At 37.5% G+C, this 15978-nt stretch overlaps 1 protein-coding gene across 1 annotated transcript in view; it reads left to right on the top strand.

Moving 5' to 3' along the window:
- The window catches only part of C20H16orf97 (chromosome 20 C16orf97 homolog), a 57047-nt gene that overhangs the window by 34287 nt on the left and 6782 nt on the right, over positions 1-15978 (top strand). The window contains 2 exon segments of the mRNA XM_010354769.2: positions 13809-13832; positions 13834-13851. Of these exon segments, the coding sequence (XP_010353071.2) occupies positions 13809-13832; positions 13834-13851 (42 nt within the window).

Genomic DNA, 15978 nt, shown 5'->3' with positions numbered 1-15978 from the left:
TATAGGATTTACCTGTGTTATATTCCTTAGTCTCTTCAGTATATCTAACTTCCCAGTGTCTCCCAATTCTGAGCACCATCTGCAAGAATCCACTTGGAAAATACTCAATGTAATGAATATTTCTTTTCTTCCTTTCATCTTAGAATAAGCAAACACAATTTTCCTAGTCTTGTTAACATTTCTTACTTTATTATCTCCTAGGTGTGATAAGAGCTAATCGGATAAACTAAGGCAATGTGACAATGGATAATTATGACCCCATGGTAAAAACAATTATGCTTTTATACGCCATAGGAAATTAAGGCATGCATACCATTAATAATAATTCAAGAACAGAAACAAGAATATCACAGATATTTGGGAATTTGGTGTCATTTTATCAGTATATTTTTATGATCCCTGTTTAGCCTTGCTCCAAGTAACTTGAGAATGTATAACTTCCCTTTCTTCTTTAACTTTGAGAGAAACCTGGCAGGCAGCTGGAGAAAAAGTATGCACCGGCATTTGTGAATGAGCACACAGTTCTCTCTCATTGATCATTTATCCTCTAGCATCCTCTGAGAGACATACATATATGCTTCTGGGGGCAAAAATCTTTCCTCTGACAATGAACAATCTGTAGTTATATCCTGGATAAGCCTAGTCAAACTTAAAGATTGGTTAGATGTCAGATAAGAGCTTGGAGGGCAACTTGGAATTTCTCAGGGATGTAAAATATCCTTTAGATCTCAAAGAACAAAAAAAAAGTAAAAAAAAAAAATCCATTAATCTCTGTGCTTGCCATCAGAAAAGCAACCTTTGAAAGTTTACAATATTTTGATTTTTCAAATAGCAAATCAAGAAGAGGAGTCCTTGAAAGTGCCAGTTTAAAAATGTGTTTGCCATTAACCTGAGGGTAGGCACCTGGGGAAGAGGGAAGTTTCTGCTGCTGAAATTTTTTGGGCTTTTATGTCTATTGGCACTGGACAGCTAAATGCAGTTAAGGGCTAACACTGAGGTTGGCAATGAGAAAGTAATGCTCTTATGAGGTTTTAGCTCCCCACTGAAGCATGCTTAAGTACCGTTCAAGGTGTCAACAGCATTTGAATATTTCTAGGACATTAAGTACCTTGAAATATTGATAGGCTGAACTCCTCTACCTGCATATCATATGGAAAAGAATTCTGTTCTGAAAGAAATCAAGCCTAAGTCTATTGATTGGCTGAATGGCCAGAATCAAGGCTATTGCTGAATCTCAGGCTGCACAAGGCTTGTAGTGACACACGCATAGGTTCTAATTCCAGCTTCACCTCTTTCTGGGTATTTGATATTTAACAAATAACTTACCATTTCTAAACCAGTTTTCTTGTCTGGAAAATGAGAAAAATAATGGTGCTTACTTCATAAGACTGTTGTGAAGATAAAATTGGCTTCTTTAAATGGAGGAATGTCAGCAAAATGGTGAAATATAAGTTTTCTCAGTTATCTTCGTATAGAAAGATTTTTGACCACCATTCATGAAAAAGAGTACATTTGTGGGAGTACAGGAGTCCAGTGGAGAAGTTTAGCACACTATTAAAGCATAAAGCTCCAAGAATAGATATATTAAAGAGCATAAGAAAAACAGTTTTACTTTATCTGTATCACCTCTCCCAAGACTGCACAGATCAGTGCTAAGAGACACCCCCTCGGCATGCAGTTTTTCCCAGGGAGGCAAGTTAGAGCGCAGTGAGTAAGCATCTAGCTTCCTCAGCTCTGCAGAACACTGTGCCCAAAGATCCATTTATTTCTTGCCCCACCCAGAATACTAAGGGGATTGGAATGGCTGAGTGATTGAGAGAGGTTAGCAATAGAGAAGAGAGGCAGGTTTTCAATGCAACCAGGGCTCAGAAGTCAACCAAGGGCAGTGTACCACAGACTCCATCAGGAAGCTTGCTCACCAGTCTCTTAGAATGTTTAGCTGGCCAACCCCACCAACTGACCCACAAAGACTCCCAATGCTCCATGTGTCTCAAACACGCCTTCCCCCTGTGGCCAGCCCCCTGCATGCACCCCTGCAGAAGGCAAGTGTGAGCTTTTTCAGATATCTTGTGGACACATACAGGCAGTCAGATTGACTCTGTGAGATTTGGAAAATGCATACAAAATTGAGCATTTCAGGGCACTTCTTTAGGAAAAACAAACAGGAGACTCTTAGACCCTGGCATGATTTTTTAGCATCAAGAGAAGGCATACAATCTTAAGAACTACTATCCAAAAGAGAAGTGTGGAGCATGTTCATCCATAGAAAGTATCTCAGAGGACCTAAGAATTCCTAGCCAGGTTGGCTGATGAAGTTGTTTCTTTTCTAAAACCTAGTCAGTAGAGACTGGAGGAGATGACTCCTTCTTTAAATGAGAATACAGCAATACAAGACTTTAAGAAATGTGAAAAAAATTGGCCAGGTGCAGTGGCTTACACTTGTAATCCCAGGAATTTGAGACCAGCCTGCCCAATGTGGTGAAACCCTGTCTCTACTAAAATTACAAAAATTAGCTGGGCATGGTGGTGGGCGCCTATAATCCCGGCTACTTGGGAGGCTGAGGCAGGAGAAACTCTTGAACCCAGGAGGCGGAGGTTGCAGTGAGCCAAGATCACGACACTGCACTCTAGCCTGGGTGACAAGACTGAGACTCCATCTCAAAATAAAAAAAAAAAAAAAAAGAAAGAAAGAAAAGAAAAGAAAAAAAGAAACATGATAAAAATCAAGGAAACATATGGCATCACAAAAGGAACACGATAACCAGTGGCTGACCCCAAAGAAATGGAGATCTGCAAATAGCCTAACAAAGACTTAAAAATAATAGTTTTTATAAAAAACTGAAGGAAATAAGGAAACTACATGAACAAAATTGTAAGTTCAACAAAGGGATGTCATTATATAAAAAAAGAACAACAGAAATTCTGGAGCTGAAGAATACAATGAATAAAATTAAAAATGCAATAAATAGCATAAAGAGCAGGCTTGATCAAGTTAAAAAATAAAAGAATTTGTGAAATTGAAGACAGGTCACTTAAAATTATCCAGTTAGAGGAGAAAAAAATAAAAAAGAACAAAGAAAAAAAAATAGTCTATAGGATAATGGAATACCATAAAAAGAACTAATATATATTATGTGAGTTCTAGATGGAAAAGAGAAAGAAGCAGACATTTGTTTGAAAAAATGATGATAAAACTCTTCTAATTTGGGGATGAAATATATACATTTAGTTATATGAAGCTTAAAGATTTCTAAACAGGTTAAATGTAAAAAGAACACATTATAATCAAACTACCAAAAAACAAAAACAATTAATTTTGAAAATAGTAACAGGAAAGAGGCTTGTCACATGCAAGGGAACCTCCAACAGGCTAGCATCAGATTTGTCAGTAGAAACCTTGCAGGCCAAGAGTTGGATGATATATTCAAAGTGCTGAAAGAGAAAAACAAACAACAACAACAAAAAACCTGTCAAGGATGAATGCTTTACCCAGCAAAGATGTCCTTCAGAAATGAAGGAGAGATAAAAACTTTCACAGATAATATCTCAGAGGGTTTGTCACCACTAGACCTGAAACACTAAAAGGGAGTTCTTCAAGCTGAACTCAAAGTATACCAATTAGTAACATGAATACATAAGAAAATATAAAACTCACTGGTAAAGGTAGGTATGTAGTCAAAATCAGAATACTCTAATACTGTAATAGTGGTATGTAAGTTGCCTTTAACCTAGTATAAAAGTTAAAGGGTGGGTGGCTGAGCACAAGAGTTTGAGGCTGCAGTGAGCTATGATTGTGCCACTGCACTCTGGCCCAGGAGAAAGACTGAGACCTTGTCTCAAAAAATAAAAAGTGAAAGGACAATATTATTTTAAAAACCTACAGCTACAATAATTTGTTAATGAATATACAATTTAGAAATGTGAAATTTGTGACATCAAAAGTATAAAATGTGGAAGGGAAAGTAAAAGTGTAGAGTTTTTGTATGTGATCAAAGTTAAGTTGTTTTAAGCATAAAATAGACTGTTATAACTGTAAGATGTTTTACGTAAGCCTTATGATAGCCATAAATCATAAACCTATAATAGATACATAAAACGTAATGGAATAAAAGCATATTGTGACATAAAAGTCACCAAATTACAAAAATACACAGTAAAAGAAGAAGAAAGAAACAAACGACAAAATAGCCAGAAAACAATGAACAAAATTAGAATAGTAAGTCTTTAACTATCAACAACTACTTTAAATATAAATGGTTTAAATTCTCTAATCCAAAGATATAAAAAAGCTAAATAGATAAGAAAAACAAGACCCAACTATAAGTTGCCTCAGCAACTTACTGCAGCTTTAAGGACACAACAGGATGAAAGTGAAGGGATGGAAAATGGTATCTATGCAGATGGAAACAGAGAGCAGGATAACTATGTCAGACAAAATAGTCTTTAAGTAAAAACTGTAAAAGGAACCAAAGAAGGTAATTATATAATAATAAAGAGGTCAATTTATCAAGATGGTATAATAATTACACATATATGTGTACCAAACATAGAAACATATAATTACATAAAGCAAATATTAACAGATATAAAGGGATAAATAAACAGCAGTACAATAACACTAGGAGACTTCAATATCCCAGTTTCAATGATGGGTAGATCATCCAGACAGCAAATCAATAAGGAAGTATTAGATTTGAATGGCACTTTAGGCCAAATGAACCTAGCAGACATACACACATGACAACCAACAGAAACAGAATATACATTCTTCTCAAGTATACTGGGAACATTCTCCAGGTTCTATCACATGTAGTCTCAAAAATTTTAAGAATTTTGAAATCATATCAAGTATCTTTTCTGACCACAGTAGTATGAAGCTAGAAATCAATAACAGGAGGAAAACTGAAAAATTAACAAATATGTAGATATCAATTAACACGCTCTCAAACAACCAATGGGTCAAAGAAGAAACCAAAAGCCAAATAAAAAATATCTTGAGAGAGACAAAAATGGAAATACTACTTACCAAAACTTGTAGGAGGCAGCAGAAGCAGTTCAAAAAAGGAATTTTGTAGTCACAAATGCATACATTAAGAATAAAGGAATATTTTTTAAAAATCTAACTTTAAACCCCAAAGAACTAGATAAGAATGAAGTAAATAGCAAGATCAGAGCAGAAATAAATGGAATAGAGAATAGAAAAACAATAGAAAAGATCGGTGAAACTAAGAGCTGCATTTTTGAAAAGATAAACAAAATTGACAAGATTTTATTTAACTTACCAGGAAAAAAGAAAGTCTCAAATAAATAAAATTAGAAAGAAAAGAGGAGATATTACAACTGATACCACAGAAATGCAATGGATAATAAGAGACTACTATGAACAGTTACATGCCATCAAATCGAATAAGCTAGAAGAAATGAATAAATTTCTAGAAACATACAACCTACAGAGATGGAATCATGAAGAAAAAGAATATTTGAACAGACCAATAATAAGAAAATTGAATCAATAATAAAATATCTCCCAACATAGAAAATCTCAGGACCAGATATCTTCACTGATAAATTCAACCAAACATTTGAAAAAGAACTACTACCAATTCTTCTCAAACACTTCCAAAAAAAAATTGAAGAGGAGGGAATAGTTTCAAATTTATGTTATCAAGCTAACATTACTCTAGGTTTATAGGTGCACTACAAAAAAAATTACAGACCAATATCCCTTATGAGCATAGATGCAAAGTATCCTCATCAAAATAGTAGCAAACCATATTCAACAGCATATTAAAAGGATAACATTCCATGACCAAGTGGGATCTGTTCCTGGGATACAAGGGTGGTTCAACCCACATATGTAAAAACTCCCAATAATTTTGGTATAAAAAGAATGAACCCCAACATAATAAAGGCCATATGTGACAAGACCACAGCCAACATTGTAGTCAACAGTGAAAACCTGAAAACTTTTCTCTAAGATCGGGAACAAGACAAAGAACTGAAAAAGAAATTAAGAAAACAATCCCATTTGTGATAGCATCAAAGAAAATAAAATACTTATGAATAAATTTAACAAGTGAAAAAGCTATGCACTGGAAACAATAAAATGTTGATGCAGAAAGTTGAAGAAGACACAAATAAATGGAAAGATAGTCTGTATTCATGGATTTGAAAAATTGATATTGTCAAAATGACCATGCTACCTAAAGTAGCAATTCAATCCCTGTTCACAGAAATAGAAAAAACAAAAAGATTCTAAAATTTGTATGGAACCACAAAGACCCTGAATAGCTAAAGCAATCTTGTGCATAAAGAACAAAGCTGGAGTTATCACACATAATGATTTCAAATTATATTAAAAACCTATAGTAATCAAAACAGTATGATACTGGCATTAAAATGGACACATAGACCAATAGAACAAAATAGAGAACCTAAAAATAAACTCAGGCATATATAGTCAATTACTCTTTGAGAAAGCACCAAGAACACACAGTGGGAAAGGGATAGTCTGTTCAATAAATGTTGTTGGGAAAACTAGACGTCCATATGCAGAAGAATGAAGTTGGACCATTATCTGACATTATAAACAAAATTCAACTCAAAATAAAGACTTAAATGTAAGATTCTTAGAAGAAAACACGGGGGAAATCTCCTTGATATCGGTCTTGGTAATGATATTTTTTGGATATGACACAAAAATCACAGGAAACAAAAACAAGAGGGACTACATGAAATTAAAATGTTTCTGTACAGCAAAGGAAACAATAAACAAAATGAAAAGGTAACCTATGTGATGGATGAAAATATTTGCAAACTGTATATCTCATAAGAGTTAATATCCAAAATATATAAGAGATTCAAGCAATTCAACAGCAAAATTCCAGATAACTCAATTTTAAAATGAGAAAGAACATGGAGAGACATTTTTCCTAAGAGGACATACGAATGACTAGTAGGTATATGAAAAGGTGCTCAGCATCACTAATCATCAGGGAAATGAAAATTAAAATCTCACTAAGATATCATCTCATACCTGTTAGGATGACTATTATCAGAAAGTCAAAAGGTAACGTGTTGGTTACAATGCAAAGAAAAAGGAGCCCTTGTGTACTGTTGGTGGGAATGCAAATTAGCACAGCCATCATGGAAAACAGGATAGAGGATTCTCAGAAAACTAAAAATAGAATACCATATGATCCAGCAATAATTTATTTGTGTCTGGGTATATATCCAAAGGAATTGAAATCAGTATGTCAAAGAGGTATTTGCACTTCCATGTTCATTGCAGTTTTATTCGCAATAACTATGATATGGAAGCAACCGAGGTATCTCTCATTGGAAAAAGAGATAAAGAAAATGTGGTGTATTATGCAGGCTTGAAAAGGAAGGAAATTTTGCCATTTGCAACATGATGAAGCTGGAGGACATTATGGTAAATGAAATGAGGCAGACACAGAAAAACACTGCATGATCTCACTTATATGAATTTTTTTTTTTTAATGAGCTCATAGGAAGAGAGTAGAATGGTGGTTACCAAGGGCAAAGCAGTGGAAGAAATGAGGAAATGCTGTTAAAAGGGTACAAATTTTCAGTTACAAGATGAAAAAGTTCGAGGTACCTAATGCACACCACGATGACTATAATTAATAATATATACCTATTGTATACTGGAGATTTGCTAAGAGAGTAGATCTTAAGTGTTCTTACTATATAAAAGATAACCACGTGAGACTGTGGGATGGTGGGTATGCTAATTAGCTTGATTTGTGTAATAATTACATAATGTATACATATATCAAAATATTATATTGTATACCTTAAATACATGCAATTTTATTTGTCAATCAAATCTCAATAAAGCTAGAAAAAAACAAAGTCTTAAATAAAGAAATAAACCTTCACATTTATAGTCAATTGATTTTTGATCAGGGTGCCAAGATAACTTAATGGGGAAAAACAGTATTTTCAATGAATTGTGCTGGGAAAACTGGATATTCACAGATAAAAGAATAAATAAATACCCTTATACTGTATACCAAAAGTAACTCAATATATAAACATAAGAGTGAAAATTATAAAACTGCTAGAAGAAAATAAAGAAGTAAATCTTCATGATTTGGGATTAAGCAAAGCTTTCTTAGCTGTTACTAAAAACACAAGGAACAAAAGAAAACAGATAAATTAGACTTCATCAAAATTAAATCTTGCTCTTCAAAGCACACTATCAAAAAAGTTAGAAGACATCCACAGAATGTGAGAATAGTTGAAAATCAAATATCTGATAAAAAATTATGTTAGAATATATAAAGAACATACAAAATCCATAATAAAAAGACAGTCCAATTTAAGAACGGGCAAAGAACTTGAATATATACTTCTCCAAAGAAGAAAAACAAATGGCCAATAAGTGCATAAAAAGATATGCAGCATCATTAGCTATCAGATAAATGCTCTTCAAAACCATAAGATAGCACTTCACACCCACTAAGACGCGTATAATAAAAAGATAGGTAAAACAAGTGTTAGATTAGTTGTGGAGAATCGAAGCTCTCATATAGTGCTGGTGGAAAATGTAAAATGGTACAGTCAGTTTATTTGAATATTTGAATAACTAATGGTACAGTCACTTTAAATATTTGAATGACTATTCAAAAGTTAAACATGGAGTTACCACATGACCCAGAAATCCCACTCTTAGATACAGACCCAAGAGAAACTTATGTCCACACAAAAACTTGTACACCAATATTTATAACAGCATTATTCATAATAGCCAAAACCAGAAACATCTCAGATGTCTAGCAACAGATGAATGAATAAATCAAATTGTTGTATTTATAAAACAGAATATTATTCAGCAAAAAAAGAGAAATGAAGTACTGATATATGCTACAACATGAATGAAGCCTGAAAACACACTGTGTGTAAAAAGACAATTATAGAAGATCACATATTGCATAATTTTTTTTTTTTTTTTTTTTTGAGATGGTTTCTCACTCTTTCACCCAAGCTGGAGTGCAATGGTGCGATCTTAGCTCCACCTCTCGGGTTCAAGTGATTCTCCTGCCTCAGCCTCCCGAGTAGCTGGGATTACAGGTGCCTGCCACCATGCCTGGTTAATTTTTACATTTTTAGTAGAGACAGGGTTTCGCCATGCTGGCCAGGCTGGTCTCGAACTCCTGACCTCCAGTGATTCGCCCACCTCAGCCTCTCAAAGTGCTGGGATTACATGTGTGAGCCACCATGTCAGGCCTGTATGATTTTATTTATATAAAATGTCTAGAATAGCAAAATTGTAGATTAGTTGTTGCCTAGGTCTGGGTGAAAGTGGGGAGGAAGTGACTGCTACAGGAATGGGGTTTCATTTGGGGATGATAAAGATGTTCTAAAATTGTGGTGACAGTTGCACACCTCTCTGAAAGACACTAAAACCTCTGAGTTACACACTTTAAGTGGATGAATTGTATGATATGTTAATTACACCTGAATAAAACTATTACATTAAAAAAAAAAAAAAAAAAAAAAAAAAAAAAAAAACGGGCCGGGCTCGGTGGCTCACGCCTGTAATCCCAGTACTTTGGAGGCTGAGGCGGGTGAATCACGAGGTCAGGATTTCGAGACCAGCCTGGTCAACATGTTGAAACTCCGTCTCTACTAAAAATACAAAAAATTAGCTGAGCATAGTGGCTGGTGCCTGTAATCCCAGCTACTTGGGAGGCTGAGGCAGGAGAATCCCTTGAACCCGGGAGGCAGAGGTTGCAGTGAGTCAGGATGGTGTCACTGTACTCCGGCCTGGGTGACAGAGTGAGACTCCATCTCAAAAAAAAAAAAAAAAAAAAATCAAAAAACAAACCAAAAAAAAAAGACTTCTGCAGGCGCTGAACACTGGTGGGGTGGGGAAGCGGGTAGGTACCTGGGTAGAATCCCAGTAGGGTAGGGGAATAAACTTGGATGAGAAAAAAAAGTACCTCTGCTAACTTCTACCTATTAGAATTGTAATCTTCTATTATGAATGTACATAACAAGCTGTAATGGTACTAATGGTACCTGTGATTGTATTCACCAGTAGAAATCCCTGATATTTTCATTTTATATTACCGTTGCCTCAGGGATTTGAGAAAAATTATTTGTACTCAATGGCATTTCAAAATCATAGTAGCTATTAGATTAACCAGTAGATATTATTAACATTACTGGCCCATGTGCTACTGGTAACAGACTCACTTAGGTAAAGATCAAAGGGAAATACAACTTTCCTCTTGCATGCTCTGTCTGCACAAGGCAGGAACATCTGGAAAGAGCCAGCCTCCCAGTCAGGACTGGCCACACTCTCTCTCTTTCCATTCCTCTCTGCTGTCTGTGACTATTAGCCACCTCAGATTCAAAGCAAAAGCAGAAAGCCAGAGTCCTACTTTAGTTTTTTGGCTTAAGCAACGTTGTTCAACCCAGTTGTAACCTCTATATGAAGGAATTGAAGCAGGAGTCATAATCCCAATTAGCTACTGTTTCTTCTGTTTAGAATTCTTTGAACAAGATCTTCATAGGGAAAGAGAAGTGAATAGTCTTATCCAGGTCTCACACCTCTATTACAAACCCCCTGTTAATATCTCTATCAGATAATCCCTCCAGTAAGAGGTTAACATTAATTCTCTGTGTCAGTAGTATAGATGAGCGAACTAGGATGTGTAGAAATGTGATAACTGACCCAAGTTCACCCAGCTAGTAAGTGGAAAATCTCGGGTTCAAACACAGGCTCCTCTGACTCAAAGTTTTGTGTCACTCTACTACTTTCAATGAAGTCAAATAGAACAAACAAGTTTTACTTCCCTTTTTGGACTCTTAATAGGCATAATATATTTATCATAATCTATCATGAGGAAAAATCCCCCACCTCTGCAAAAATGACAGGAATAATATTTTTTCTGGATGTTTTCCTTTGGGTGGTGGGGAAAGAAATTCTTTTTCTGAAGCACATTCTTTGCTTGCATGATAGAGTACTTGGGATTATTTTTAGAAATATCTGCACTTTTTTCTTGCTGATGAATTAATGTTGGCATAAGCCTTCTGCCGGAAACCGTTCTTGGACACAAGAAAGTTTTGCTAATTGAAATCCTGCTTTTGACTTCCTTGCTTATTATGAGCCATCTCAGTAAGTGGCCCCATCATTTGTCCAGTCGGACAAGCCAGCAATATGGAAGCCTCCTCCTGTTTCACTGCTCATAGTTAGTCCATCACCAAAGTCCCATCAATTCCAACCTCCCAAATAGATTTCAAAGATGTCCACTACTTCCCATCTCTGCTACCACCACTATAGCAAAACTATCATGATCTCTTGCCTGGGCCATGCAGTTGACTCCCCAGGTCTATTTATTCTTGCTTCCCCAATCTTTGCCCTCTTTCCCATCTTTTCTCCACATTTCAGACCCTTCAGTAACTTACCTTTGCTCTTAGGATGGCATCACCTCTTCTTAACTTGACAAACAAAATCTTTTTACTGTTGACTCTAACCTATGCCCTATCTTACCTTACCCCTTAATTCCCTTTACTCTCTTATTGCCAGTTTTATTGACCTTCTCTATAAATCAGGATATGGTAGGTTGAGCTGCAACAAAAAGCAACCCCCAAATCACAGCATCTTAAATGCAAAAAGGCTCATTTATTGCTTACAGTACGTATCCAGTGTGTATTAGCAGTGGCAGCCTGCAGGGGTGTGCATGCACTAGAAGAAAGCATGGCCAATTGCACGCTAGCTCTTGAGGCTTCCATGCAGGCATGGTGTACATACACACAAATGCTTGTTCACATTCCATTGGGCAGAAAAAGTCACATGTCCGCATCCACATTCACAGAGGCAGGGACATGCAATCCTAGCATGTACCTAGGTACGCAGGAGGACACAGAATCAGCATCAGGGCATTGCACCTGCTTCCTTCCTCCATAGGCCTTTACACAAGCTGATTCCTCTGCCTGAAATGCCTTTCCTTTTATTCTTTTATTTTTTTCAATATTGCCCATATTTAAAATACACCCTCCATTCCTTGAAGTAACTCCTGTATTATTCTCTGCATCTAAGCTCATGTTTAGGGAAACCTTCCTTAACTGGGTCAAAATATCCATATTTTAAGCTCTTACAGCAACATATACATGTATAAAACTTGCCATAATTGCATTTTATCTTTGTTTGAATGAATGTTTGATAAATATCTGTCTCCCATATGAGACTGTAAGCTCTATGAAGAGAGTGACTATGCTGGATTTTGCTCACCAGTGTTATAACAACAACAAAAACCAACACCTATTGCAGGCCAGGTATAGTTCTAAGTACTTTGGCACATGACTCTTTCATATTTACAATAAATAGGCTAAATCATTCATATTTACAATAACCCTATGAGGCAGATATGATGATTATTGCATTTTATAGATAAGAAAATTGAGGCACAGAACTTGTCCAGGTTCACACAGCTAGTAAGTGATGTGAAGCCAGGGCTCACACACAAGCCTCTGACACCAGAATCATGCTCTTTACCATTGCAGTTTACAAGTGTCTAGACACCCCATGGTGCCAAAAGAGGTGTTCGGTAAATACCTTTTGAATGGCCTGATGAAGGAGTAAACCAGTATTCTGTGATGTACACTCAGGAAAAGGCTACCATGGGGCAATTTTTCTGGAATGTCAAAGCTAGAAATTTCCTTCAAGATCATCTTGTTCAACTTTCTTCTCTTATGGACTGGTAAACCACAGATCAGAGTTAAGGTTGCTGCAGAGTTGGCTCTGGAATGGCACATTGGAGGGCATCTCTCAGAACCACACCTTTCTTATTTCATTAGGCAACAAGGTAGAAAATGGCACCAATGGGGATTTCTTCCAGTAGACCAATGGAAACTTTTGTGTATGTGAAAGATTCGAGTGCAGTGGGTGGAAGTGACTTTTACCTTCTCTCTTTTCTGAAATTAGATTTTCTAGGACAGAATAAAAAAGAATGCCAAAGGTAATGAAATCTCCACGGTTACACACACAGTTTAAATTAACAGTGTGAGTCAGTGTTTCAGAATAGAAATAGCAACAAAAGCTGACATCCTGGGAAAAAGTGACTCAATTAACTGTACGTGCACCGCCACTGGTTCAAATTTCTTTGATGATTTGTAACCAGAGTCCCGTGAAAATTAAACCCCAAAGAGACTGTGGCAGAATTTGTGTCTAGTTACCAGGGTAGCTGGTTCACTGCGGCATGTGGTGGTGATGGTTGAGAACCTTTGATTTCCTAACCCACTGTGGAGATCTAGATGCCTGTTAACCATCTCCTAGAGGTACAGAGTGTCTCATGGATGACGAAACATGCTAATCATCACCTCCATAATTCTCTCTCCTGGCATCTAGGTCCTTAGCAAACTCCATTTATCCAACTCCCTGAGAAAGACATTTTTGGGCCAAATACTTTCAGAGAAAGGAGTAGATCAGGTGTTTAGAAGGCAAATGTCTTTACGAGATTTACTTATTTTCTCTCCAAGGAGAAAAAAGCACCAATAACCAGCTTATTAGAGATTGCTTTGAACCCTGAGGATTACACAGATAAAAGGAGGGAACATTATGCCTTGTGATATTCAAGCATCCTTTGCTGCAGATGGAAATTGACTTAGCCAAAGCTTAGTGAGAAGAGTGGAAAGAGGAAGTGGGTCCTGGGGCTCCTTGGAGGTACAGCTGGAACAGAGATGTCATGTGGAGGCTACAATTCCTCTCATCCTCTTTATGTTCTCCCTTCAAAGCCCCCATTTATTATTTCAATTTTCCATCTTTGAGACAGAGTGGGCTTCTATGACTCTGCCTTGCCTAGAGGTCCAATACAGGTGAGTCACTTGTGCAGCAGTAAGGATAGGAGGGCAAAAGAGAAGGAGCCTGGGGCTTGGGGCTGGAAAGTGATAGTCAGCAGTGCATCCTGTGCCCCTCATCCTACTCCCAGCATCTGATTCTGCCTCAGATTCTTGGAACACAGATGGACCAGGGGTGCATGGCAGCATTTATATCTGGGTTGCTGGAGCTTCTGTAGAATTGGTACGCGTGTGAAGCCAAATACTGCAGGGTTCCTTGCAGTTAGCTTAGTACATGATCTGCAATCCAGGAGCACTGCCTCTAGACTACATTCCAAGACATTTCAGTATGTTCTCTTTTTATTTTTGTTGCTTTCTGCCTACAAGTCATCAATCCATTCATCCTTTCTCCCATACTCATCCCCCCCAGTACATGTATTTATTTCTTCAACCAACAAACACTTGTTTTATGCATATGTGCCACATATTGTGCTCTGTTTTAGGGGACACAGAGATAAGTGACTCAGTCTCAAGGTAGACTTAGAAAAAAATCAGAGAAGGGTGGAAATTTCTTAGTTGCTGAGAGCATCCAGCAAATAGCCAACCTCCTGTGTCCCATGACATGCTCAACAGCCAGGGGCATTCAGGCTCTGTCTGAACAATGATTGTGAAAAGTCTATGCTGGGGCTCACTTAGCCCTCCTGGAGAAGACATTAAATTATTCTGTCACCCACACTGTTAAGCTTGGTGACTGAATCCAAGCTGCTTTATATTCAGCCTAACCTGGAAGGAAGGGCACAGTAACACTGGGAATATCGTCCACCTTTCTCTCCTACCCCATCCCAGAATAAAGCTGCCCCTTTCCCAGGATGCCTCTATTTCTGCTTTGCTGTTCCCAAGGTCTAGCTGAAGATTCTACCCTCTGGAGAGGACTGGGCCTTTTGTTTCAGAAAATTGCAGCAAAATGGAAGAATAGAGAGATATAAACTTGTCATGAGGGCAGAAGATGATCAGTTTCCATAAGTTGGGCAATGACCTCAACTAGGACACGTTAAATGAAATCACATATGCGTGTTCTTTTTTTATTGTAATTGGCAAGTGCTAATTTGAAGCATGATCTTTCAAGTGGTCATCCAGAATCTGCTGCAGAAACAGTAAGAACATCAATCATTATTTGAGGCTGCAGATAATTTCATCCTATGAAGAGCTAGCCTATGATGAGTTTCTCTGGAGGCCTCTGAGGTTGGCAGGGCGAGAGATGACCATCCTATTATACAGACGGGTAAACCAGACTGAAGCAATAATGGCTATGAGCACTTCCTATGAGTCTGCTGCTGTCCAGAGCATTCTCCATATACCAGGTATTTTGAACTTTTACAGATGAGGAAACGGAGGTCAAGAAAGGATAGGCCTTTCTCCCTAAGACACACAGATAAGGATGTAGTAAAGCCAAATTTCCAGACCAGGACTTTTAGGTGCCAGATTCACACTCTTAGAGACCCTGGCTATCTTGTATTATCCTAAGGTCACATAGCCATGAGTGGTGGGTCTGGGAGGGGAACCCAAGTGTTTGACTCCCACCCTTTAGTGTTTCTCCATTGCTTCATTTTCCCAGTATGGTCTTCATCCTCCTGAATTCCCACTTAGCAAAATGACATGTGGAGAAGTTGTGCTGGCTGCCACTTCAAGGAGGCTGAGTGGTGGGCATGGGCTCTCAGCCACTCCCTATCAACCTAAAAGGAAACTATTCCCAGTAAAAGCCTTAAATCTGTGGTGATGAGAATTTTCTAGCTTACTTGAATGCCATGATCTCATCGAGGCTGGGATACCTGGGATCACAGATTCACTGGGCAAAGACAAACCATTTAAAAATGCAGGTCCTCCCATAAGCAGAGCCTGCAGAGTCTGTAGAAATTGTGCTCGTTTACTGCATGCTGGGCAGGGAATAGCCACTCATACTGAGCACTTGTGAGTCACCAGTCACCACACTAAGCATGTGGTCTGCATTAGCTTAGGTTGGTATTCTTATCTCCACCTCAAAGATAAAGAAACTGAGATTCAGAGAGACTAACTAGTATGCTCCAAGTCACACACTGGAAAGGCCAACTAAGATTTGAACTCTAATTTCTGTGGCTCTCAGAAACCAGTCACTGAGAAGCACTCTCT

This window comes from Rhinopithecus roxellana, chromosome 20 (assembly GCF_007565055.1).
Source record: "Rhinopithecus roxellana isolate Shanxi Qingling chromosome 20, ASM756505v1, whole genome shotgun sequence".
Classification (NCBI taxonomy): domain Eukaryota; kingdom Metazoa; phylum Chordata; class Mammalia; order Primates; family Cercopithecidae; genus Rhinopithecus; species Rhinopithecus roxellana.
The sequence above is the reverse complement of the archived record's forward strand: the minus strand, read 5'-3'. Positions and strand labels throughout refer to the sequence as shown.